The sequence below is a fragment of the Melanotaenia boesemani genome, chromosome 10 (assembly GCF_017639745.1).
Source record: "Melanotaenia boesemani isolate fMelBoe1 chromosome 10, fMelBoe1.pri, whole genome shotgun sequence".
NCBI classification, from domain to species: Eukaryota; Metazoa; Chordata; class Actinopteri; order Atheriniformes; family Melanotaeniidae; genus Melanotaenia; species Melanotaenia boesemani.
Window position 1 is genome coordinate 10068805 of NC_055691.1, and position 27815 is coordinate 10096619.

Below are 27815 nucleotides of genomic sequence, written 5' to 3' on the forward strand. Positions count from 1 at the left end.
TTTTTTTTACATTTTTTGTGTTACTGTTTTTATCTTATTAAATGATTTTGTTGTCCTTTTATTTATCTTTTTGGCCAGTTTCTGCATCTTTGGCCTATTTGGGAACCAGTTTAAATCTTTTTGTTGGTATAATTCTGATAATTTGTCCGACTTTCTAACAGCTCAGCTGGGCGCCAGAACTTCACACACCTGCTAATATGGCTGAAAAATCAAATGATTAAATAATAAAACATCATCACTTCTTTTCTGCCAGTGAAACAGCCGATTATTAATCATCTTTGATACTATTAGATTTAAAGGTGATTAAATCATTATTAATTATGTTTGGTCATTAATTAAGTTTGGGATGAGAGACAAAGATTAGGTCCTGACTCAGTTCATGTAGTTACTGAGTAAACATGAAGCTCCTCTTTGCAGGAAAATATAAAATATATAGATATGGTTACATGTGAATAACTTCTGCATTGATACGAGATGTTTTGGTGGTCATTTGCGTGTTTAAGTCATATGGAACGTGTCATGTGACCCTGTCCGTCCACACACGTGTTTATTGTGACATTGCCTCAGGATGGCGGAGCTCGCAGTCTCACTGGATGCAGCCAAAAAGAAGAAATCCACCATGCAGAGGAGAAATATCAGTGGTCCAGTCGGGGTGTAAGACTAGGCTTACATGCACTTTGTGAGTCTACTGTTCATCGTGAGGACGGGCGGGCGGTTATTCGATGAAGATGTCTTCAGTTGGACAGGAGTATCCGACGTGCTCCTTGTAATACTGTTGGAACGCCCTCCTGAGGAACGTCAAAAGACAAAACACATAAAAAAAACACATCGTTCCTCTGACCTGGACCAGAACCAACCTCACTAAACTACAGGACCTGGACCAGAACCAACCTCACTAAACCACAGGACCTGGACCAGAACTGGCCTCGACAAACCACAGGACCTGGACCAGAACCAACCTCACTAAACCACAGGACCTGGACCAGAACTGGCCTCGATAAACCACAGGACCTGAACCAGAACCGGCCTCACTAAACCAAAGGACTTGGACCAGAACTGACTAGATGCTCAAGGTGTGGCCTACTAAATACTTTTATAAATACGTTTAACTTATATCTACTTTAAACAATTACTGTTTAGCAGATTTTGATGGGACCATTTACCCCCAGTTTCCAGTTAATTCTATAAATTCCCTTAATATACCTTTCCAAATGGATGGATGGAGAGATGGATGGATGGATAGATAGATGGCAGAAATGTTCACTTCTATGCAGATGATACTCACCTTTACTTCTCCACAAAGCCTGATGAAAGCAACCAGTTTTTCAGATTACAAAGATGTCTAAAGGCATAAGGACCTGGGTGAATTTCCTCCTCATGAATTCAGACAGACTGAGGTTGTTGTCTTTGGACCTGAGAACCTCAGGAAGACTGTCTAGCCATGGAACTACTCTGGATGGTATTGCCTTGTCTTCCAGCACTATAGTGTGGAACTTTGGAGTTAATCTGGACCAGGATTAGTCCTTTGACTCACAATTAAAATCAAGTTCTTGGACCACCTTTTTCCCCCTACATTATATTCCCAAAGTGAGGAACATCCTGTCTCAGATGGAGAAGAACTAGTCCATTTACCTGTCCAAGTCGAAATAAGTAAACAGTACTTACCCAACAGACTCAGCCAAAGGATGTAACGTCATCTCTGACATCAGCACGTGGCAGGCAAAACGCTGCTGGTCAGGATGTTTAGTGATGAATCCGAAATACCTGCAGCACAAGGACGGCAGAGACTCACTGATACCAAACTCCAGAAACTAGAAGCAACACACAGAAAAGACAGAATCCTGCTGTAGGAGTGAAACCCGATCTGGTTGTTGGACTCACCTGTTGTGTTTTGGATGGCAGCCGCAGAACGAGATGTTTTTCAACTGGAAGAAATGGAAACACTGGTCTCCCTGATTGAGACAGAAAGACATTAGAGTGTAAAACTAAACAGAAATATTAAGTCGAACAAACTGGAGACAACTATTAAACTACTCACATAATCTGCTTTTTCACAACATGAGTTGTTTCAGCTCAAAGACACGAGTAGACTTGAATATCTGTCCTAATCTTGCCAGTTTTATGATTCTACTTTGAGTTACCTTCTTCATTTATGTTCACACAACACCAGAAGTTGAGTTTACTCCCTTTACCTCCCATGGCTTAGCAGCTGGTTGCCTAACTTTTCTAAGTTTACTCAACAGAACCCAAACATTGATAACAAACACTGTACTAGTAAAACTAAACAATCCAAATATGTCTGTGACAGACTCGGTTGGTGTTTTCCTGTAAAAAGCTTAAAAGTGCAACTGAGAAGGGAATTAAAGCTTCTTCTTAATCTGTCTTTAAATGGTAAATAAATTTAAATTACTTAAAGGATACTTAGTGAATCTATGACAACCAACATGGCTTTTAATTAAAAAATGCAATTCAAAAAGCTTCAAGTCATGCAGTTAAGCTTCCATCTAATTCCCTCATCAGCAGATACTGAAAAACACTGAAGTCGTGCTCGCTTCAACCTGAGGTGTAACACATCTCAGACCAGAGTCTGGAGGATTTACTGGGAGAACTGAGGATGTTTTTGTGCTCCCAACAAACCCACTTAAAAAGGGTCCATAACCTACTTGAGACCCACCAGTTGAGAATCACTGGTCTAGACTCTGACAGAGTGAAACAGACTGTTGTGGTTTATTTACACGAAACACACGTAGCAACGTTAGAAAAACACCTAAATGCATATTTCCATGAGCAGAAACAATGAAGGATTCATCATGAAGGGTCTTACTCCCAACTGCTTTCACCATCCACATACCAGGAAGTTCTAGATTTTCTATGTTTTCATCTGCTTGGTTGTGCAGAAGCTGGTCTGAAGCAGCAGATAGCTCCAGATATCAGGGACTTAAGTGATGGATGTTTTTCTGATTCAGAAATAAAAACTTTCTGGATAATATAGAGAGATCTATGAAATTTCAGATCTAGTTTTTAAGGTGAACTTATGTCTAAACTGGAAACCCTCAGATCATCATTCAGAGTTTCTGACTCTTCTCAGGATTCAGTTTTCAGTAAAGTCAGAAGATGAAGATTCCTCACGTAAAGACCCATTTCTGCTCTCTTATGTACGTAAATAGGGACGTCCATTTCAGACAATGTCATACGTTGCCGTCCTCATACTTTCATGCGTCTTTTGCGTTGCCATGGTTGTTAAGTCAATTTCCTCCACAGTGAGCAGTGCTGAGTTCAGGGCTCACTCCCTGTGAGCTGATGTCAGTTTCAGACACCGTTTGGCAGCGGTAATGCGTCACTGTAAAGTTGTTTCCAACCGTCCAACACATCCTAAACATTTGCATAGAGTCTTTCTTCTTCTCTTCTTCATTCTTCTACTGTTTTTTTGTTTCTTTCCTAATCCTCTTCGTCTTCTCTGGCTTGTTTCTTTCGCTGGTTGTATGTCATCTATTCTGCTCAGCACCACCCCCGTGATTTCCGTTGGTATTGCTCCGTTTTCTACGTCAAGCAATGTATAGCTCAGCTCCCTTAAAATGGATCAAATTATGTGTGTAACCGACGAAACTGTCCGTCCGTCTCTGTATCCATCTTCTGCATTCAGCATAAGAGCTGGGATATACTTGCTGTTAGCGACGCATCCTCGTACGTATCATGGCTGCCACATGTTCCTAGTGTTCGTTTGGCACGTAGGCTGATTGTGTTGAGGCAAGGTAACGTGTCATGTCCGCTCATGCGAACAAAAGCATGAACATGACAGGTCAGATGTAAACACAATGGTTTTGAAGACCGTCTCTCCGACCTTGTCCACAACTACTGGGATCTGTAAGATTTTTCCTCCCTGTTGCACAGTGATAAACTCTCCTGTCGTAACAGTTGGCAACAGATTGGAAACGTTTTGGGGGTTGATGCCAAATACAATGTGACCGGTACATTGACCTTTTCACTACGTCAGAGTCCACGTGCTGTGTACCCCCTAGTGGTAAATTCCAGTATTGAACATTTTGGCCTCACCGTGCTTGTGTTGTTTGCAGCAAGTATACACGCAGACGTAGTGGAAAGCGGACGTGTACGCTTGCTTTCACAGCAAGTATATCCCAGCCATTAAGGGGCCTTAAAAGGTAGTTTGTAGTGACCCTTGACGGCCACTGAGGGACGTTGTAAACCTGCTGAGGTGGATGGATGTATGTGAGACGTACCCTGTGGGCAGAGGGACACTGATCCTGGACGCTCATCTTCACCCCCTTCACACTGACCTCCAGCACACAGGCTGATGGAGGCTGACCGGCTGACCGCCTGTTACACGCTACCTGTAAACACAGTCAGAAAACACACAAACTAAACACAACACAATCAGTAAACACAACACACAGTCAGTAGACACAGACAGTCAGTAAACAGAACACAAGCAATCAGTAAACACAATACAAACAGTCAGTAGACACAAATAGTTCGTAAACACACACAAACAGTCAGTAGACACAGACAGTAAACATAATTCACAGTCAGTAAACACAATACAAACAGTCAGTAGACACAGTCAGTAAACACAATTCACAGTCAGTAAACACAATACAAACAGTCAGTAGACACAAACAGTTCGTAAACACACACAAACAGTCAGTAAACACAAAGAGACAGCCAGTAAACACAGTCAGTAGACACACACAGTCGGTAAACACAATACAGTCAGTAAACATACACGGTCAGTAGACACAATACAAACAGTCAGTAGACACAAACAGTCAGCAAACACAGTCAGTAAACACAAACAGTCAGTAAACACATACAAACAGTCAGTAAACACACCTAGAAGCTGGGTGCTTCCATGCTGAATATAATTTGTGGGTTTTTTTAATAACATGAGATCAGATGTTTGGGTTGTTATGGATGTTGTGCAGGGTGATAATTTATAATACAAATATAAATATTGTAAGATTTTGGTCATTAAATAAATTTGTTTTTAATGGAACTTGCTTGGAGCGCATTATTTTATTAGCTGGGATTTATGCTCAACCGTCAAGGGTCACTACAAACCACCTTCAACTCTTGTTTTTTTTTTACAAGATTTATAGTGGAGTTTTTCTCTTGAATAAATGTAGAAAGTCTGATTTTTATTAAAGGTAATTTTGATTAATCCTGCTGCAACATACCAGATTCAAATTCATGGCTCATTAGCAGACTAGAGCTTGTCAGAGAGCCGTTTCATTTGAATCAGGTGTGTTGCAGCAGGGATACCTCTAAGACCTGCAGGATAGCGGGCCTTGAGGACCAGGGTTGGAGACCTCTGCATTAGACAAGACATGGTGAGGATCACTGAAGATGCACTTTGCTTTCTTAATAACCTGAAGCTTCCAGAGGGAAGACAAGTCGCTTTGTCTGACTCCAGTAATCTTAGAACAGGTTTTAACTATGGAGAGCAGGCTGTTCTTGTCCTTCAGAGTTAAACCACTGAATCAACAAATAAAGTTGTTAAAAAATGTTAAGATGCTTTAAACAAATGAACAATAAAAGTTATTTAAAACAGTCTCACTGACATTAAAGAGTTCAGTCTCCTGATCAGATGGATTCTCTGGTGGCTTCTCTTAACCACAGACTCAGTGTTGACATCAAGCCTGAGCTTACAGTCAAAAACAGCTATGATATTTGTATGAATCCATAATTTGTGAATTACATTCACTTTGTGGCCATTGTTGCTGCGTCTAAAATTAATGATCATGTCTTTAGTTTTTGAAACATTCCAGTCGAAATAATTGTCATCACACTAGCTGACAAAATGTGATGAGGAAGGACCGTGTTCAGACTCTGAGCTCTGAAAAAAGGATAAAAGGACAGTGTCATCAGAAAACTTCACAATAAGCCCACCTCTGAAGACGCTCTACAGCTGTCATTGTACATGATGAACAGAAGTGGAGACAATACACAACCCTGAGGTGAGCCAGATTCACAAAAACCTGCTGGACCCTCTCTGTTTCAAACCTCATTACAGATAACAAAAATAACCCAGAATTAATTTTTAAAACCACTGATCTTTAAATAAACAGATTTTAACACGTCCTCCATGTCTGCATCGGACGCTGCATGTGAGGACTTTGCAGACCATTTCAGAAATTAGATCAATACTATAAAATCAAGTCTTTTATCTCAACGACACATTGATTTTAACAGACCTGAAGCTTTGTTTTTACCTGAGGAAACACTGGAGAGTTTTTAGTCTTTTTTAATTTATTCCTTTGTAGATTATTTTTCTTTTTGTGGCACACCTGATATTCCATATTTGGTCAATTGCAACTAAACAAATGACTAATATTTTTTTTATCATCATATTTAGATCAAATCTGTGTTAAACTCAAAGCACTGAGTTTAGACTTTTTACAGTATCTCTTTGTCTTTATTCATTTTAATTACTTTCAGTTTATTGTTGTCTAAACCTGCAAACTTTAAGAATCCTGCCCTTTCATTGTGTTGAGAAGCATGTATGTTTCCATACCTTCTGCATGGCTGCACACAGTACATCGTTACCCGTGTGAATTGGGACCTGAACTGAACCCAGAAACCGGACGGCAAACTGTTCTGTCCAGCCGGGTCTCCGGACTACAAGACAAGAGGACAGTGAAACGTTTACTGCCAGTCGTGATGGTCGAACTCTAATTTACCAGTTCTGTCTGTTCCAATTTACCGTTGTTTATGTCTCTGGGCACCCGGACAGCGTAGAAGGCGGGGAAGATGCCGGTGGCTCCGGTCCTCATGTTGTAGCCCTGACACCACAGATCCTCAGACTGGGTCAGCATCAGGACCGGGTCGTCTCTCTCCAGCTGCAGCTCATCTGCATGACGAGGGACAAACCTGCAACCAGAAAAAATAGTATGAGCTACGTGTGCTAATATGGACATATTAGATGGTGTATGTTGCTGTGTGTTGACCTGTAGACAGCTCTGTGGCTCTGTTGCCTCTCCACTCCATCCAGAACACATGAAAACACACCAAATGAGCCAGCACCTGAGTAAAAACACAACATTACATAGTCAGAAGCAGAATTGTGTGTCAAAATCACCCTTAACTGAACAAAACACAACTCTGTAAAGAAATCTAGAGAGTTATAATTTAAATAAAATCTTGACTGAATCACCCTCTAAAACCTTTAGGTGTGAATATGAATGAATTCAGGACATGTGATCTGATGTGAGCTCCATGTTGGTGGAGAATTCCCACCTGTGGCGGTGTACTGGCTGCTGTTGTTGGTGAACAGGTTCAGGAACTTCCTGCTTCTGGGAGCTCTTCCTCCATTAGACTCGTCCTCCTCAGAAGTCGTGGTTGAAGTTACCTTGGACTGCACACAGACCCTCGCCACAACTTCCCTTCTCCTCTTCACTTCCTCCTCCCTCCTCCTCTTCAAATCCTCCTCCCTCCTCCTCTTTGCCTCCTCTTCCTCCTTTTTTCTTTTCTCCTCCTCCTTCCTCCTCTCTTGAGTTAGAAAAGAAGAAGATTTTAAATGGAGAACTCGAACTAAAAACAAACTATTTGGATTTCTTCCCTGTGGTGTTCCACAAGGTTTACTGCTCTGCCTCTTTTGTCTCTGTTCATGCTCTAGTTTGAATTATCTTTATATCTGTTTATATGCAGATGACACTAGACTAGATCATTTCAAAATTCTTGAAAAATAATAATTATTAAAGTAAATTTTTGCAAAAAGTTTAAAAAAATTTGCTTGAAAGCACCATTTCTAATCCACAATTAAAAAGCTTTGTATACAAATATGCCTATAAATTGAACAAAAAACCCTGAATCTGATCCTATTTCTACTTAGGGCTAGGTATCACCACTGATTTCCTCAGTCAATTCCATCTGATTCATAACAGACTGATTCAGTTTGATTTGATGTGATTAAAGTGTAACTACACCCACTGCCAAATTTTAAAAATGCCTGAAACTGCAAGAGTTGTGGTGGGAGGTGTGGGGTGATCGGGGGCGGAGAGTGGGCGGGTCAGGATACACAGGCAGAAATGATTGAAAAGCTCACTGGCAAGATGGAAAGCGAGATTCACAAAGTGGCTACGCCACAGAGCGGTCTTTGAGGTGGAAGACTTTCCCCTCCTGAATCTCCTCAGCTACACGTGAACCAGGTGGTCCTCAACCGTATCAGTCTGAGTCGTTAGCGCTGTTAGCTGGCTTGTCAACAGCTCCAGCAGCTCTGGAAAGCTGTGGAGACTCGTTGTGGTAACTGCAGGAAGTGCTGCTGGAAGTTGTTGCTGCTATGATTTGAGCTGATGTCTGTCACCAAATGAGGATCAACAGGTGAAGAATAAAGTCCTGTGTTACTTTTACACCCCTCAAAAGCACAAATTCGCCCCATTGCAGGAATATTTCATCAGAAATTCTTTAAAAGAATAGAAGTCCAAAACTAGCAGATCTATACCAGATAAGTTACATCCCTTCATATGCATTGGTGGGTGTGGTTTCCTGCAAGGCGAGGACCCGCTTATTTGCATCTGTAGGGAGGGGCTGTGGGGTTTAAAAATTTTTTCGTGGCATAGAAAAGGACCAAGTACAGCTCTACATCACGAATAACAAAACCTGGTTTTACCCTGTAAGGGGGCGTTATGAGCCCTTTTTTACCCCCAAAATGCCATGTTTTAAAGAACTTCGAACAAAATTACAAATTTTATCAACAGCATAGGTGGCTTCCATCACAATCAATTATACTATACTATTAATACTGATTTCACTATTTTTGCGAGTCTATATTTGGACTAAACTGCTAATGTGCTAAACCATGCAGCCTTACCGTATCTGATGATGCTAAGAACAGCCTGATAGAAAATGAGCCTGATCTCAGGTCGGACCCCAACAGCCTGAGTCTGCGTAAGAAATGAAGCCTTTGAGACAGACTGGAGCCCAGATAACTAACTCCAGCTGCGTACAGTCTTGTCTTTAACGATAGTCAATTCAGTACTGCAGTGCAATTTTCTGTGCAAGTGGACAATAAAGTATTGTATTATCTTATCTTATCTTAACCACAAATCTGACTCTGCCAGAGAACAGGTGGGTGGTTCAAACGGTTATTTTTATAAGAATCTCTTGCTCATTAATTTAAAATTGTGTAATTTTTTTTAATATAGAAATTTTTGTGGATTCAACAGCAAGTTATTGTGGGAAAAGGTGTAACATGTTCTGTGTGATAATGTGCTGAATGTTCAGATCAGCTCTAGGGGCGTCCACTGATGAAATGTTCTGGCTCAGGTTTTTTTTTTTTTTTTTTGCACCATCACCCCAGTTTATGTAACACAAAATTTTTCTGAATTTTAAACACATTCTCAGACAACTGTTTTTATAAAACACTGGGCCCGTTTACATGACTATCAAAATCAGATATCTGGCAGTAATCAGATTGATTTAAAATACCACGTTAAAAAGATCCTTGCAATGTGGACGATTCAGAGTGGATGTAAAATGTTTGAAAAAAATTGTTTTTAACTGTCAATTAATAACATTACTTTGAGGAACGCAGCAGGTGGAATTGGAAAGTGCAATCCTCAACCAGTTGGTGTGTGGTGTGCACATAACAGACATGATGGATGAGCAGGCATCGGACCGCCATCCTCTGCATTAAAGCAGCATGTGGAAGTATTTTAGTTTCGTTTGCTCAGAAAGTGACCAAAGAAGTGAACTCTGGTCCACATACAAACTCTGGTCTCAGATCGCTTCAAGTGAATACAGGAAGCAGACAACAACACAAAGGGAATTGTGGGTAAACACAACCAAAACGTGTGTGTGTTGGACGATAGCCGGGAGAAATTACTCACAGTCAGACGTGGAAGACCTCGGTAAAATTCTGATAAAAATGTGATCAACCCCGTTAAGATTGGAAGCAGCTCCATGTTTTACTCTAATGTGGCGGGAAAAGACGTCGTCCTGCATTAACCAGTTTTCTTCTTTGTTGTTGTCATGACAAATATGAGAAACCATGTTACACTTTTCCACTCAGAAAGTAGTAGTAGTAGTAGTAGATGCATCAATAATATTTTTCAGCTGAATCTGAATCGTAATATAATCAAATTGTGAAGAACCCAAAGACACTCAAAAAATTCTCCTTTTGTAAAAAAATCTGAAGTAAGAATCTGAATAAGTAAGTTGCATAATTGTACCGAGTGATTGTTGTGGTGCAAAAAGTCTCCACTAGGGGGCAGAAGATTGTATAGAATAAGGTTTTTATAATGTGGGGATGAAATGGGTCTCTCATACGTTAGGAGTTAAATGGTAAAGATTTTAAAATAAACAAAGACCAGAAGAATTATTGTGGTGTTGGTTGCAGTGAGATGCTGCAGTCATTGGACTTGTATAAATCCACGGTGTCGTGCACTGAGCATCTCCACTCAGGCGAGTTTTGAGTCATTACCTTGCTTTCTTGCTTCCTCGCTCTTCTTCCTCTCCTCCTCGTACTCTGGGTCTTCCTCCTCGTTAGCTGACTGATAGACGGTCTCTGCATCGCTGTCGTCATGCTCGTTGTACCCGTGCAGGCAGTCTTTGAGCTTCACCAGCTCCAGCTTAGCGTGTTCATCCACCACCAGAGTGTATTTAACGGAGTCATAGTTCAGCCCTGCAGCAGCCTCGCTCTTTGGTTGAGTCTTAGGGGCCACGTTCTCCTCCACAGCATCACAAACCTCCTCCACGGCGTCTGCCGCCCCTGACTCTGTGCAGTCTGTTTTAGTTTTGTCTCCACCTGCTAAGCTGCAGATCACACCATTCTGGAGGCAGGGAGTCGGGTCTCCTTCCCCATCTTCTTCACTGATGTCCGGGTTGGTTCTGTGGGACGAGGAGGGATGCAGTGGTCCGGGTGGGGGGCCCTCTGTGTCTGAGCTTAGGGACATCCTGTTGGACCCCCCCTCACTGCTGGACCGGGAGAGCGCAGGAGGTTTGTCCTGGGTCCTGTTATGGTTTTGGCCTGAAAAGATAAAGTCCTCCAGTTAGCTGAAAACGTCTGATGTTGAGTCTGCAACAATGAAATTAGGGTTTGTCTGAGATCATAAACTTTTTTTTCTCATCAGTTTATGGAGGATGTTCGGATCAGGGTTGGTAAACATTTTTAGAAAAGTAAGGATTTCTTCCCTTCCATCTAGTCTGAAGGTCGTATCTGGAAAGAAAACAAAATGTGACTCATCTCAAAGTTGTTTCTGGTCTCAGATTCTTTTCTTCTGTAAGATTTGATTTTTCTTTCATTACTAGACCCACTTCAGTTTAGTTCAGCTTTATTTATACAGCGTCACTTTTACAGAAACAGTCTGGTCCAGTTATAATCCAATGCAAACAAATCCATCATGTCATCCATATTAGACCAGTTTATAATAACTGTTCATAAAAATAGCTAAGCAAAGCAAATTTTTTCTGATTCAATCCTCCATCCAAATCTTATCTGCTGCAACTCGATCTTTGGGTTTAATGTTTAATTAGCTGAAATTAAATTCCTTAAAAATTTCTCCTAGTCAAGATAAAAACCACATGATCAGAGAAAACCCTACGGGTTCAATGAAGCAGCTGGAGACTGATGCAAAATACCACAGCATCACCTACCCTCTTTTCCTTTATAAAACATCTATTCAAACCATCATGAGATCATTTATGTCTGATACCAACCTCACTGATATCATTTAATCTTATTTTACTCATTTGTTCAAATAATAAAAAGACCAATGAGGCTTTTTTAATCAGAGGTCCCGCACACAAACCTGCCCTGCAGACTGGGTTTGACCGCACCTTCTGATAGTCAAGAATTTATAGCTACTAGTTTATTAGACTAGTTTTTTTTATTTTTGTCTGTCATGTCTCTTTCAGTCTATGAGTTGTTGCTGTCATTGTTAGAATCTCCATGTGAGGCGTTGAGGATGGTGGACGTAAAGAAAATGGCAACTGTGTTCACTCTTGTGGCTGAGTGCCGCTCACTCTGTGTGAATGAACAAGCATCTGTTCTCAGATTAAACCCTGAACACAAAGTCAGATGTTGGATTTGACCCAGTCTACATGCAGCAGGAGTTAGAAAGAACTGGAAGATGTTGAAAATGAAATGCAGTGTGGGCTTAAAATTATGCAACTTAGTCTGATGTTAACATAATGTATGTTTAACGTTACTCAAAGATGACATGAAGTTCCCCAAGGCTCCATGTTGGACCCCTGTTGTTCAGCATCTACATGCTCACACTTGTTCAGATCATAGAAACAAACCTGATGACACTCAGCTCAATATTACTCATCATTTCTTGTGATGTGTTGTTTGGTGATGGAAACTTCTTTCTACACTTTTTGTGCATCGGTTGAGTCTCTGCAGGTGTGTCCTCACCTTGGTCCTGGGTCTTGTCCTGGTTCCTCGGGGCCACGGGTGTGCGTGGGACCACCATGGCAGGCAGGTAAACCTCCTGGTTGGAAAGCTTGTTGTTTAGCTTGACGCCCACCCCTCTGTTGCTCCCTTTCGTGCCTCCTCTTCCTCTGCCATCAGCTGCCCGTGCTTTCAGTCCATTTGTCTCTCTTTGCCTCTGATGTCCATTCCTGTCTTTGTCCTTGGCCTTGGACTCCTCACACAGTCGACCTCCTCTTCTATCCGTCACTCCGTCCTTCCCTCTCTGCTCCCCCAGGCTCCTCTCTCTCATTGCTGTGGCCCCTCTCCCTGCCCCTCGTCCTCCTCCTCCTCCTCCTGCTCGCCGCTGACTCCTTGGTGTGCTGGACGACTGTGTGTGTGTGGCCCCGGAGGTCGGCCGCTCTCGTGGCCGAGCTCGTGCGTCTGCGGCAGCCTGAACGCTGGCTCTGCTATTAGACCCGGCAGCTGTGGGCGGTTTTGGTGCTGGCCGGCGCTGAGAACCATGCCGGACTTTGTCCTCTGCCTTTGGTTGGACATCCGGAGGTGTTAGATCCCCTGAACACACACACACACAAACACACGTGCACAAACAAAAGCATCAGATTAAGTGTTACTCAACCAGATGTACAGTATACAGAGGGATTAACAAAGAAAGACGTTTATCCCGGATGAAGAAAGACTCTTATTCATTTCACTTTACTCTGCAGAATCCGTTGCAAATATTTGCTAACACATTATTTTAATCCCAAAGTCTTAATTAAATCTGATCAGTCTGGCTGGAAAAAAAAAGTTTGTAAACATGATCCAATCAGACTGAAATCAGACCTTCTGCATCAATGCAATGGGTCCAGGTTCTTTCCAATGTTCAAATCCCATTAATACACCTCATGGTTTCACTTGCACTTTTCTACCCTCCCCCACCCACCACGCACTCACCCATGTGACTCATGAAACATCTGCAGACTACTAATCATCCCTGTTTATCTCACTGCTAAAGGGTCTATCTTGATATGTGGACAAGCACACTTAACTAGACAAGATTCAGACAATAATCCAGTGAAATAATCAGTCAGAGCAATAATACGATACAAAACTACACGACACAATATGATACGATACGACACGATACGATACAACACGACATGATATGACACGATACAATACGAAATTACACAATACGACATGATACGACACAGTTTACGAAGCAACACTATACAATATGATACGATACTAGATGATAAGATACGAAACTACATGATACAATATGAAATGACACAATACGACACGATTCAATACGAAATGACATGATATGACATCACACAACACAATACGATACAACACAGTTTACGAAACTACACTATATAATACGAAGTGATACAATACGACACGAGAGGATATGATACAATACAACATGATACAATACAACACGGTACGACACAATATAAACAATACTATATGATACGACACAACATGATATGATACAAGATGATACTATACGATACAATATGTTACGATACAATATGATTCAATACAATACGATATGACACAACACCACACGATACACCTTTATTGTCAGACACGTCTGAAATTTGTTTTGTATCACGTCAACAAGATGTTTACACAGAACAAAACTTAAAACAGAGCACACATGAAATTTGCTCACTTACACACAATATATCATGGACGACACACACACTGTGTTCTGAGTTTAGTTCAAAAATTAAACGATGTATAAAAGAGTTTTTTAGTCTTACTTTGTGAAACTTTGGAACCTGGAATCTTCTTCTAGATGGCAGGAGCTCATTATTCTGTGTTCAGTACATGATTTGGGTCAGATGCTATATTCTTGGCTAGTCTCAGCATATTTTTCTGTTACAATATTTCATAGAGTGAGTGTAAAGGTTGTCCTATGATTTTTATTTGCTGTTGTAGTTTTGAGCTTTCTGCTACCAGTAAACTTTTGCACAAGGTAGAATTACAATACTGTAGGACGGACATGACAGCAGATGTATGAAACAGCAGAAAGACCTACGGTGTCGGAGGAAATAGATCCTTTGTTTTGTTTCTTTACAGATCTTTTAGGTGTGATGCTTCCAAGCCAATAGCCGGTCATACATGACCCGTAGCTATTTAAAGGCTGGTACCTGATAGGTTTTTTTCATTATGAATGACAGTAGAAAAATACTGGCACTCAAATTGTGACTCAAGTATAGTTTCTTTAGTCTTGGCAGTATTAATTTGGAGAGCCTTTTTTTTCACCATCCAACAACTCTATTCACACCTTGCAGGTGCAGCCCAGGGTTGTCTGAGTGGTTAAATAAGGTGAGTAAAACTGTCATCTGAATACTTTATAAGTTGATTTGGTTAATCAATACGGCAGTCATCAGTGTAAAGTGTGATAAGAGCAGAAGAACTTACAACCCGGGAGGCCCAACATTGGTTGTAACAGCAGACGATTTTAGTTTAATATAACTCTTTGGACCAGTTTCGTAAGGGGCATTTCATTATTACCAATGTCAGAGTTAATAGGGTGGAAGGACTGCAGATGGAAACTAGCATAATACTAAATCTGGTGCAGGCATTTTTTTATTTTCCACAAATAATCAATGTACCTGCATATAGTCCTTTAAATAAACAATATAAATATAAATATACAATAAAAAAATAATAATGGATTAAAAAAAAAAGTCCTTCTGTTCTTTAGGAGTCTGGATCTTTGGTAACAGTTTTGAAGTTTTCCATATTAAAGGTACAGTGTACTGATCTACTGAACATTGAAAACAATATAATTATCATTGTAAAACAGTGTAATTATATTAATTATCTTAGCGTAAAACACTGATATTATCTTACTGTAAAACAGGTCTTGGCAGGAAGATAATTACTTGGTAGGATTTCTAGACTTTAGAGAAGTAAGAAATATCTTCAAACAAGTGATGAAACTAATTCCAAGTCCTTAAGTAAAAAAAAAGAACAAACTCTAAACTCTCCTGTAAAAATGTCTTTCAATGTTACTTCTTTCTCACTCTGAGAAAAGATCTTAAAACAAGACGATTCTTCTGAATTTAAGAACAAACGTCTTTTTTTGTCTTAAAGTGAGGGACTAAATGAGATCAGTGTTAATGGATTAGATTTCTGCAGGCACTCAAAGTGCTTTGCACTGAATCCATTACATTTACAGTTGAAGAAGCAGTTTAGATATGGTACCGGGAGGTCTGGGAACCAGCTTTCATACTGGTGTGAAAGGTGCAGTGTGATGAAATGAGTACTGACTGAAAAACAGACCAGGGAGATTTTTGGGCCGGGTTTGAGATTGTAAGACTTGGTTTGACAGCCAGTTTTTGCAGTGCTGTGGAGAAGTCCTGATCCATCCTTAATTTCTTTAACTGCTTGGGGTTTGAACTGTGTTTGGTTAGGATGCATGTACTTTGTAGAGACTTTTAGCGGAGTTTCTCCTCATTGTGTTGCTATGCTACATGTTAGCATTGGTGCTTTGCCTCTCATGCTGCTGCTTTACAGAAGGCTTTCATTAATGTGCTTTATAAATAAAACTAGTCTGCTCTGCAGAGGTAAGTCAGGCTGTGGGGATCATACCTGTGATGTGTGGGGAGGAAGAGTGGGAGTCCTTCCAGCTGTCCTTCTTCCCTAAAGAATTGTTGTTGATGGAGTCCTGGAGAAGGGTAATGAGACAGAGAGGCAGCAGAGTGAGAACAGCCCACATGTGATGGATGATTCAACACACACACACACTTTTCATCCATCCACCTGATGACGTCACTGCCAGGAAGCTGTAGGAGCTTTGAACAGGAAGTGTGTGACGGCCGACGTAATGAAAGGCACTCAGAACGCTGACTCACGCTGACATCCCATCATGCATCTGCCTTCCCTGTCTCCCACCCTGTTCGGTTACTATAGTTACACTGTGTGAGCGAGACTGAAAGCATCTGTCTCTAAAAAGACTTGTTCTCTGATTTACATGATTAGAAATCTGCTGGTTTTTCCTCGCTGACTCATGCTTGGCATCCAACCACATCTGAGATGTTTTCTTCTTGTTCATTTTTTTCTTTTAAACCGTCTTTCCTCAGAATCAGTCTCTCCACCTTCTCTCTCTGCCTTCAAGTTGTTTGAGTCTTTTTACATAAATCTGAATTATTCATGAGTCTTTTTTGTCTCAGTTGGTTGGAGGTGTGTCCTCAGTTCCCGTCCATCCAAACAGAAAATACCCTATGAAAAACGTAGACCTAAACAAAGCAGGTCAGTAACTGGTTCAGTTAACTGGTTTCCATTCAGTCACTTTTTCCACTTCTGAGTTTTCCTGTTTTTGATTTTATTTTTTTTTTATTTTTTTTTAGGTTGATTATTTCCAAACATTCTTTAAACCAGTGAAGATAATCATTTAAATGACTTTATATACAATCACTGCCCACTTTATCAGGTCCACCTTCTAGTACCAGGTCGGACCCCTGCCTTAATTCTTGCTCTAATAGACTTAACAAGGTGGTGGAAACCTTCCTCAGAGATTTTGCTCCATATTGACATGACAGCATCACACAGCTGCTACATCCATGATGAGAATCTCCTGTTCCACTACGTCCCAAAGCTGCTCTGCTGGACTGAGATCTGGTGACTGTGGAGGCCATTGGAGTCCAGTGAAATCATTGTCATGTTCTAGAAAGCAGGTGGAGATGATCTGAGCTTTGTGACATGGTGCATTATCCTGCTGGAAGTAGCATCAGAAGATGCTACACTGTGGTCATAAAGGGATGGACATGGTCAGCAACAATACTCAGGTAGGCTGTGATGGTTAAACAAGGCCACGTTGCTACTAAGGTGCCCAAAGTGGGCCAAGAAAATATCCCCCACACCATTACACCACCAGCAGCCTGAAGCGTTGATCCAAGGCAGGATGGATCCATGTTTTCATGTTTCCACCAAATTCTGAGCCTAGCATCTGAATGTGGAGATGAAATGGAGACTCATCAGACCAGCAACATTTTTCTTATATTCAACAACAGCCTGGCTAAGTGGCTAAGCTAAGTTGCTAAAGCCAAACTTAAACTGCACCTTTTACAACAGTAGGCTTATTTGAAATGCTTTTACTGTAACATGCTTCAGCAGCAGATCACAAAGCAATTATAAATACCACAATGGTTTATTACAACTTGTTTCAAACAGGTTCTCCATTTCCACAGCTCTCAGTGGGGTAAACTCTACTGAAAGGTGGTGCCTGCTGGTGAGAAGTGACTGTTAAAGAACAGCAACAGACCATTAAAGAATCTGTCAACCATTAGTCACTTTTTTACCTCGGTCCTGCAGCCTTGTACAGTTACAGCCAGATCTCACATGTCATCCACGGCCAAGCAGTGTGGACGATCAACAAGAGGCGGGTTCACCGAGCAAATATTCAAAACATTTAGTTTCAACTTTTAACATTTAGATGTAACATGTTTTGTTAGGGTATAATATTTAAAGTCAACATTGAACATTTGTATATAGATCTAGATTATAATAAGGCTTTATTGTCATTGCAAGCAAACAATGACATCACCAGCAGCTACTTTGTCGGTGCTTTCTATAATTATCTATAACTCTAACATTTACATATAACATAAACATTTAGCCACAACATTTAAAATTTAGATATAAATTGAACATTTAGATTTCCATATTTAGACTTAACATAGTTTTATTTTTATTTAAATGAATGAATGAATGAATTACACTTTTAAACAAAATGTTGACGCCTAATATGGTTGGAACCAGTGCTTATTGGACTTCCTGTTGCCTTTCCATCATCTCAAACCAGTCTGTCCATTCCCCTCTAACCTCTGACACCATTAAGACATTCTGGTCCAGACAACTGCTGCTCACTGGATATTTTCTCTTCTTCAGACCTTTCTCTGTAAGCCCTAGAGATGGTTGTGGGTGAAAATCCTAGTAAATACTCGGACCAACAACCATGCCACGTTCAAAGTCACTCTCTGGTTTAGTCTTCTTTACCAGCTGATCTGGTCAACTCTACTCCCTCCAGTTTGTTTGGATCATTCTGTGGAAGGAGACAGTTTTTATCTGACAGGTTTTGTGTTTTTGTTGTTGTATCATGTCTTCTTGTTCGTCTTGTACCACATTGAAGAGGTTTTGGGCTTACTCATGTTTTGCTGTTTCGTGGTCTTCCTGTGTACCTTTGAAACAGTGATGTGATGTAAGTTGTGTCCCTACATGTTTGTTTCCAACATGTAAACGACGACGGCAGCAAATAGCTCGCTGCTAATTTTAGACGTAACGATTATCTGATTAATTCTGGGCTCACGGTGAGTAAGTTGTGTAGTGGTGAGAGTTATCGGCCTAATCCAGGTCCTGAAGCCAGTCCAGCTGGTGAGCAGGTTGGTGAGGTCACAGTTCATAGCAGCCAATCACAGAGGCCACGGGTAGTAGATGCAACGTGACTGACAGCTGGATGAGACACTGACCAGCCCTGTGAACACAGCTACCAGTTACTTCTGATGTGAGAAATTCTTTGAAGCAGCAGAGTTGTGAGTTTTTCATCCACTGCTATCAGCTCTCAGCAGAGACACCATAACCATTCATATCTGCCCGGCACATCACCTCCCTGCATCACGGCAACCGTGGCATCGAGTGCTGATGCTGGAGGAGGCTGAAGTGACTTTGTACTGACCCAGTAAACAGGATGCAGCTCATTTAAAGGGACACTGCTCATCACTGAGCTCTGCCTGAGAAGTCAGAGATGCACTATTTCTATAGGCTCCATGTCAAGCCATAAAGATTTTGCAGCTGTAAATGAATGTTTGCAAATAATTTCAGTTACACCGCTGCAGGGTTGCGGAAGGACAGTAAGCCATCTGCTCTCTGACTGGACACTTTCATTTGTCATTGTCCAATCAGATAGAGGTATAAGGACGGGGCCTCGCAGCTCAAGGAACACACAGGTTACATCTTAGGGGCTTTGACGCTTCTTGTGATTTCCGCGTCTTTGTTTCTGCTCTGTGATCATGTTGTGTCCTGACATGACTGGGAGCTCTGGGAGAGAAATCCATAATCTCTGTTTGCTTTACCCCACTCAGGACTGCAGGAACCCATTGAAATTTGTCGTTGCTGCAACCATTTTAAAAATCAACAATTAACCAGGCCTGAAACCAGATCATCATAAAAAACCCAGACAGGCTCAGGGAGAACATGTAAACACCCCCAGTTGAGACCTGAACCAGGAGAAGACGATGCATATGCATCAGTTACTCAAACTTAATCAATATATTACCAGCAATCACAGTCACATGAAGAAGCACTGGTTTCTGCGGGTCTCTGAAGGTCCCACCACAGCATCTCAGTCAGGACAAGGTCTGGACTGGATCATGTCAACACCCTGGTTCCGGTGCAGACCTGCTGTTGTGTTTGGGATTATTGTCCTGCTGCACGAGACGATTTCAGCCAAACTTTAGCTGCCAGACAGACGAACTCACATCTGACTCTAGAAGACTCTGGTATCCAGAGGAGTTCGTGGTCCACTCAATGACTGCAAGGTGTCCAGATCATCATCCCTCCACCACTGTGCTTAATAGCAACTATGACATGTTTGACCACAAAAATCTCACCTTTAGTCTGGTCTGTCCATTGGACATTGTCCTTGACGTCAGAGACTTTCTCCTCCAGCCCTTCCAAGCCAGCCATACTGGTTCAGTCTTTTTCTGATTGTTCTGTCACGAACTTCAACATTTAACATGCTAACTGAGGTCTGGAGAGTCTGAGATGTAGCTCTTGTGTTTTAGGGTTTGTTTTTGTTTTTTTACAGTTCTCTGAGCATTACATGCTGTGACCTTGAGCTGAACTTGGCTTGGGAAGAATTTCACTAAATGTTTCTACAACAGCAGTGCAGGAACAACTAAAAAACAATTTTCTTGAATCTGCAGCATCTTTATCACTGATTATGAATAAAAAGAAACAAAAATTCAACCTTTTTCTGAAATAATCTAGTCCACTAACTCGTTGGAGTGGAAGTGAGCAGCCTGCAGACGTCTGACTGACCAGAAGTTTGAATCCAAAGGCTAGCAGACTTAAATAATCAGGAAGGATGAGAACATTTTACGTTGGTTGACATCAGATTTACATGAGAGAGGTCATCGAACCCTTTGGTTACACACACGTCACCCCAACCACCCAGAAACCTCTGCTTTTCATACTTCATAGCAGTGCGATTTGTCTGTATTTCCGCTGATATGCTGTGTTTGTTTTTCTCTGACCAAACATGTCCACTTTTGTCTGGTTTGTCCAGAGGACATTGTTCCAGAAGTCTGGTGGTGTGTTCAGATGCAGCTTTGCCAGCCTAAGCCATGATGCCATGTTCTTATTAGAGAGAAAAGTCTTTCTCCTGCCACCCTTCCAAACAAGCCGTTCTGGTTCCGTCATTTTCAGACTGAGCTGAGGCCTGGAGAGTCTGAGTTTCTCTGAGCATTGCACGCTTTAATCTTGGGTTGAAGATTGGCAGCTGTCTTGAATATTTTCTACTTTCTCTCTGTGGATGGACTCCAGATAATTTGGAAATGATCTTATAACCTCCTCATATTGACAGGCAGCACCGGTTGCTCCACTAAGATCATTGCTGATGTCTTTCCTCCTGAATTATAGAAGTGCTAATACCAGTGTTGGTTAGGTAATCAGGGCTACTGACCCTCTTAATTCCTGAGATTTGTACACACACATAAATAATGATGATGGTAGCCTGAAGCCTCAGAACGAGAGAGGATGTTCACAAGATGGCAGAACAGCATCGTTCAGGCGTCCTCCAGCTGATCACCTCAGGCCCAGCTACTCAGCTACATGACACACCGTCTCGTCCACACCAACTTGTCCACGCTGACCCATCCACACTGACTCGGCCACACTGACTCGGCCACGCTGACTCGTCCACACTGATGGGCTAAATGTTCTAACTGGAGCTGCATCCTTAGATCTGACCCAGAGTCAGCTCAAGCAGATGCATCAGACGCTGTGCTGTCTCATCCTGAAGACCGATCCACTCAGGAAATACACAACAAACACATTAACCCACTTATGAGCCCCACTCTGAGTGGATCCACCCATGAACCCCCCCCCCACTCGCCTACCTGGGTGCCGGCTTGTGGCAGTTGTGGGAACAGAGCCAGGCTGGTTGGTCTCTTTGGTCGATATTTATCCATGACAGCACAGTTTGATCCCCCTTCTGACAGGCGACACCTTCCTCCCTCCTCCTCCTCCTCGTTGTAGCGCCTCGGCTCGGACGAGGCCTCCCCCACCCTCCTCTATCTCCCTCTCTCTTCCCCTTCTTCCTCCTCAGTCCTCTCAGCATCGATCAGCTCTGAGCTTTGCTTCTAGACACGCCCCTTCCTCTTCCTCCTCACGTGTCGATTGGTTGGCTGCAGCGTCACATCATCTTCATCATCATCGTCCCCATCATCGGCAGAGAGGAGAGCAAACAGAAGGAGGAAGAGGAGACGGGTGGTGTTGAGTGGTGATGGAGTGAATGAGGACTGAAAGAGGGACGGAAGAGGAGAGCACGAAGAGATACAGAGAGGAGGAAGGGGGGAGGAAGCCGGGGACAGCCAATCAGAACGAGGCATGACATCATCAGCTGATCTGCCTGTAGCGTTTTCTGACTTCAAGCTAATAAATGGTGTGTGTGTGTGTGCGTGTGTGTGACAATGAAATAAGATTAGACGGTAACACAGAGAGACAAAGCCAACATTCAGCAAAACCAGTCAGAAAGCAGATTTCCCACTGACAACCAGCAAAACCAGCCAGGCTGCAGCACCAGGCAGCCAGTGAAGAATCACATAGCCAAACCAGCCTGGCAAAGACTCCTTCAGTAAGTCACCCTAAAAACCAGTCAGTAAGCAAACAACTCAAGAAAATTTTCAGCTGACAAGTGGAGAAGCAGATATGAGACATCAGCCTGCCAGCAGCAGAAATACAGATGAAGGCAAAATAAATTATATTAACATTTCATAAGATTTATATATGTTAATTTCATTTCTTAATGATGGATAAAAGCATTATTTTTTAATAAAATTTAGTGGATAGTTAGCGTGGAGGCATAGGTGCAGCAGAGAGGTGGTCAGCTGGGAAACGTACCAAAGACTCTCCTTCCTCCCATGTGCAACGTACCGGCAGTGCATTGCGGGACGTGTAGTATGATAGTGGTGCGTGTGCTCAGCTCTACAAGTGATTAGACATGCAGGGCAACAATAATTCATTTACTGGCCAAATGTGGCCCACAGGCCTTTAGTTTGGCATGTATGGATTAGGGGTTTTGGTGGGGGGGTATCAAGCTGGTGGTGGGTTAGGGTGGTGGGGGGGTCTGTGGTGTGAGTTTAAGTGACTCACCCTAATATTTTGCACACACACACATACTTGTTTTTGTTGTTCAAGGTCTTTAGTTTTTCTTCCTGCAGGTGCTCCTGATGATTGTCTGCTGTGTTTTCTTAGAGGCTTTAGGACATTTCCTGTTCCTCTCCAGGTGTAGCAACTAGTTGTCTGTTTGAGTTTGATTGCACAGATAATTTCTACCTGTTGTTTCTCTCTTTTTATCCGTTTTTACTCTCTTCTGTTGTTCCTCTGGTCTGGTCCAGCAGTTATGTCTAAATTTGGCAATGAACAGATAAAAATAATAACATAATAATAAAAATAACATTTAAGATTCAAGGGAAGCCTCATATTGAAAAGGCAAAGTAAATCTGTCGGCACAACATGGCAGCCAGACCAGCGTTCTGCTGTCATTATGCTGGACAGGTCAGGTCAAACAAGAAGAAAAAAACTAATCTGATGTCACCTTTCTGGAACTTTCCCTGGTGTTGTGCAGGTTTAAAGCAGAAATCACACCACAGCATAAATCGCTGATCATGTCAGACAGAAACACATTCCATGGACGTGTTAGCAGGGTTAGCTTGATCTTTATCAAAGGAAGCTGTTTTTTTCTTTTGTTTTTTTTTTTAAAGATGAGTTTAAACATTTTGTTTCAGCTTTGTTTCTTTATATTTCTATGTTACGTCTGCTGCTCTCTGGTGGACGCTTTCGGTACAGGTTTTTCCTCTGAAGCAGACCTTTGAATGACGCAAACAGGTTCAAGTTTTACACATTTTATGTACAAACAGATAAATATGTGGGGTGAACAAAGCAAATTTTCTTCTACATTCAGGTCACAACAAGCAGCATTTATATTTGCTAGAAAAAAATATACATTTATGGCAAAGACACACCTTCATCCCCGTTATCCCTGCAGCAAAGCTACACCCTCTACTGCTGTGTAGTTTCATCTCATTTTATTAGCAATTTGCTATACCTTCACAGACCACTTGACGGGGACTGATGGACTATAATAAAACCTTTGTTTCCTAACAAACACCGCTGCTAGCAAAAATATTCTGTCCAAACCTTCGAATCAGAATCTTTAAATATAAACATAAGTTTCATTCCTGTGATTGTATTTAACATCTGGATTTTAAGCAGAACCAAACACACCGAAGGAGCTTCTACCTCCAGAAACCGAGGCTTAACATCGGGTTCAGACTTCCAGAAGTGTCGGAAATACCAACCAATCACAGCTTGCGCTGTTTACCACCTGTGTGATGTCATCAAAAGGAAGAGCAAAGACCAAAGTACCGGAACGACGGAGTCCGACCATTACATACAAAATAACTGGTTAATACCTAGCTAATGAACTGCCAATTTTAGCAAAGACAGTGATCAATATTTATAGATTTGAGGGGGTTAAATTGGAAAGTTTGTAGCTTCGACAGTGAATTTTCATCTTTATTTTCAGAAGCCATTTTCGAAGACGCAAAATCTTTTATTGTTAATGCTTAAAATGGAAAAAAAAAACAAAATTTGTTTTCATGTAAAACTACTTTTTTTTCTTTTTTAATTGAAATCTTTAGCAGATTGTAAAAAACTGGACACGATTTTGAATGTTTTTACTTTATTTTTGTGATTTATGCAACAAAATTGTTAGTTTGACTTCAGTTTTAGTCTTTTAGACCGATAGTTTGTTTTGTTTGTTTAAACAAACTTAGAAAATAAAACTTATTAATTTGACGAAAGTCAAAGTGCTCGAAGTTTGAGCTTTTAGCTGTGAATCCAGCTTTATTGTTAAAAAATCTGCATAATACCTGAATGTGCAGAAAGAATTTCAGGTATTAAATTAGACTGAATTTATAGAATGATTAAATTTAAGTGCTCAAAGTTCAAAGTGTGGCTGTGAAGAAGACTTTCAGATCTGATGGTGATGCACTGCTGCAGAGACACCCGGACATGATGCCCGAAGGTGAGAATCTCACCAGGTCACATGGCATTAAACCCTGCTGGGGGTAACGTGGCTCTGCTCTGATTGGCTGGAAACCCAAGACGTGGGACAGATGTTTCACTTCAGGTCTTCAGTTTGATCTTTGACGTCTGAAAAAAGGACAAAATGTGTCGGATTTTTCTTTCTGGGAGCTCATTCCTACAGTTTTTATTATGGCAGTAAAACTGGGAGAAAAGTTTCTTTTAAAACCGGTCCAATGGGGGGATTTGATGGTGTTCAGAAGGAATTGATGATAATTAACATGCGAAGCCAAACTGTCCAATGACGAGCAGCCGGACCTGAACATGCGGTAAAAACAGATGTTAGTATTATGTGAAACTTGATCACACGGTCTGAGCTGCCGTCAATCCGTAGTCCGAACCCGGCGTCGGAGTCTGTGTGAAGCTCCTCATCGGAGGTCTGATGTTCTGTAAACACGTTTTTACCTTCCTATGGTAGTACAGGACAACGTTCCACGTCATATATTTTTAAAAAAAGTCTGTTTTTATCTTTTGTACTGGAGCGAAGCAACAAAACAAACAGCGACATAAAGACCCCCCCCACCCCACCCCTGGGTGCTGCCTGAGAAGAGGAGAACGTCTGTTTTTGGTCTGAAAGGACCCAGAATGAACTGGTTCGGGTGTATGCAGATGAACAACCTCCATGTTCTGTGGGTGCTTCAGGAAACTCGGGGAACATGGTCATGAGTCAAAAACCTACAGCTGCATTGGTCTTCCTGCTCTGTCCCCCTAGCAGAGACAGCGGGCTTCGGATCGGACCGGGTTGCGTGCAGAACCCTGTTAAAGATTCGATGTGAGAAACTGAGAGGAGTCATGCAGACGCTCCTCTGGACGGCATCTCCTTCACTTCCTGGTTTGAGTAAATGAGAGTAAAATGTTTCTGCTCTGGTTCCAGTTGTTTTGTGTCCACGTTGTCCAGAACGCTGGCCTGTCTACGTCCACGTGTCTGGATCATGTTTGCAGATTGTTCTCTGGAGCTCCACCTGAGGACAAACCAGAGCAGAACACCAGTTTAACCAACTCCAGTTATGTGGCCTACAGATGGGAAAGCTGCAGGTTGAGCAGAAAATAATCTGGACGTCAACCATCAGCTAAACGTCTAATAATAATAATCATAATAATCATAATAATAATAATAAAAGTAGTAGATGTCAAAGTTTTTACTCAGAACGGCTTCTTCAACAGCCACTCCATCACTACGAATTTACATGATGCACCTGAACGCAACACGCAGACTTCAGCTTGTTAACAAAGCGGTTTTTGATGGAGTCATTGAAAACTCCATACTGGAGGTTAACTGTCCTGTTGGCTCCAGTGAGCTGTCAATGAATCACTGATGACATCAGCAGAATCTGAACTTATCTTGAGTTATAACAGAAAATGTGGAGACTGGATCATCTGAACTTTTCTCCTCTAACAGATCTTTTCTTTCATCACTGTCTCAGACGAAGTCCATGAAGAAGTATTAGCCTTCCTTTTTTCCAACACATCAGCAGATGTGGTCGACACCTGCACATCTTTGTCAAAACTGAGTCAAAATGTGAGTCATGCTGTTTATTTCACCTGATATCAATCCTGTTATCCTGTCATCTCCTCCACCACCACGCTCTCCTCCATCCTCTCCCCCTCTTCTGCCTCCCCCCTCTCCTCCTCTCTGGGTGTTGCCAGGCAACACTGTCGCCCTCGTTGCCTCTGGCTACGCCGCACCTTACGAGCGACACTTTTCCTCCTCGACCCCACAGAGGAGGTCTGAGTCAGGGCAGCAGACGGGCTGGGACACATGGAGGATGTGGAACAGGAGGAGGAAGGGGAACTGGGTTTGGACCTGGAGGAAGGACTGCAGGCCGGGGAGGAAGGATGGCTGGGCTCGTCGGCTGCATCCTCCTCATCTGGATGAGGGACTGAGGTGGAGGAATCCGGAGCCGTCGAGCATCCAGCTGCTTCATAGTCAGCAGCATCTCTGGGAGGAGAGTCTGCAACACGAGAGAATCATCAGCACCGTTTACATCCACCATCACTTTCTACCTCCATCCTCTTACCAGGACCACTGCTGGTCTGCGACTCGTCCGTCATCAGTGGCTCTGCCTCTTCCTGGATCGTCGGTACAGACGCTAACAGACCTGAAACACACAAACATTTAGTTTTAAAGCTCTAAGACCTTGGTGTTTTTTTTTTTTGCTATTTTGATTTATTTTGTAATTGTTTGGTTTTTTTAAGTAGAAATGCACGTAGAAGCTCAACCCTTTTAATCCCAGTCAACATACAACAGTGACCAAGCCTTTTCTCATCTGCACATCATTCTCTCAAGTCTTGTCTTTTAGGAGAAAAAATATTGGCATTGAAACAAACACACAACAGAAATTATTTCCATGTTTCCACTTTTTCCTCATTTCCAGTAATTTCTGCTACTATTTACCTGCTATCCCCACTAAACCAACTCCAGCTCAGCTGCTTTGTGGTGCCACCGTGCAGAGCTATAAGCAGTGGGGTTTATTGGTCGTATCACTGATTATAAATATAAAACATACAACAGGTAAAAAAAAAAGTTTTTTATACTTGTGGTAAACATTTGAGCAGAAATAGACTGAAACATGGTTTTACGAATCAGGTTCGGAACATACTTCACTTATCCTGTTTTTGATTTTGGAGCTTTTTTGCAAATCTTTAGAAATGTCCTCAAGCACCTTTTACAGCGAACACACCTCTCACTTTTTCTGCCACCCGCCTCCAGGACTGAACTTCTAACAGTGTGTTTGCTGGTCTGATCGCTGGTGGAGTTTTGTGACGGCTGTTTATGAAAAAGTCAGGTTTGTCCTGAGTGTCAGTCCTACGGTGAGTAAATGGGTTAAGGTCAGGTAATGTTAGTAAACTGGACCATAACAAATTAGGGCTGGGCAATTAATCGAATTTTAATCGCAATTACGATCTGGGTTTTCAACGATCATAAAAATGAAATGGTCCGATTATTTTTTGTCCTTCGATTTGTGCTGTTTTCAAATCGAGCGCAGCTGTCATTGCAGCGCTTTGCTGCAGACTTCTCCCACAGCCCCGACCGCTTTAGTTTTATTCAGAACGAGTTGCA

At 41.9% G+C, this 27815-nt stretch overlaps 3 protein-coding genes and 1 long non-coding RNA gene across 4 annotated transcripts in view; 1 reads left to right on the forward strand and 3 right to left on the reverse strand.

Moving 5' to 3' along the window:
• Window positions 1-21695, reverse strand: mapk8ip1a (mitogen-activated protein kinase 8 interacting protein 1a). The gene is made up of 12 exons (XM_041996060.1): window positions 21505-21695; window positions 15980-16055; window positions 12371-12940; window positions 10436-10981; window positions 7252-7503; window positions 6963-7038; window positions 6719-6885; window positions 6530-6633; window positions 4239-4349; window positions 1882-1952; window positions 1666-1764; window positions 1-788 (listed from the first exon to the last, which is right to left on the reverse strand). Exons 1-12 carry the CDS (start codon window positions 21574-21576, stop codon window positions 716-718), a joined length of 2217 nt encoding a protein of 738 aa, XP_041851994.1. The 5' UTR covers window positions 21577-21695; the 3' UTR covers window positions 1-715.
• The window catches only part of LOC121647505 (NACHT, LRR and PYD domains-containing protein 12-like), a gene marked incomplete at its 3' end in the record, with an annotated part of 791953 nt that overhangs the window by 150133 nt on the left and 614005 nt on the right, over window positions 1-27815 (reverse strand). The window lies entirely within an intron of this gene.
• LOC121647028 overlaps window positions 19697-27815 on the forward strand; it is a 12519-nt gene continuing 4400 nt past the window's right edge. Inside the window, exons 1-2 of the long non-coding RNA XR_006011769.1 lie at window positions 19697-19769; window positions 19879-19884. This is a non-coding gene — a long non-coding RNA (uncharacterized LOC121647028). The remainder of the gene's footprint in view (window positions 19770-19878; window positions 19885-27815) is intronic.
• Window positions 23496-27815, reverse strand: part of cry2 (cryptochrome circadian regulator 2) — a 17857-nt gene continuing 13537 nt past the window's right edge. The window contains exons 11-13 of the mRNA XM_041996074.1: window positions 26773-26853; window positions 26297-26706; window positions 23496-25716 (exon numbers count right to left, since the gene is read on the reverse strand). Coding sequence (XP_041852008.1) covers window positions 26312-26706; window positions 26773-26853 — 476 coding nt within the window. The 3' untranslated portion in view covers window positions 23496-25716; window positions 26297-26311. The remainder of the gene's footprint in view (window positions 25717-26296; window positions 26707-26772; window positions 26854-27815) is intronic.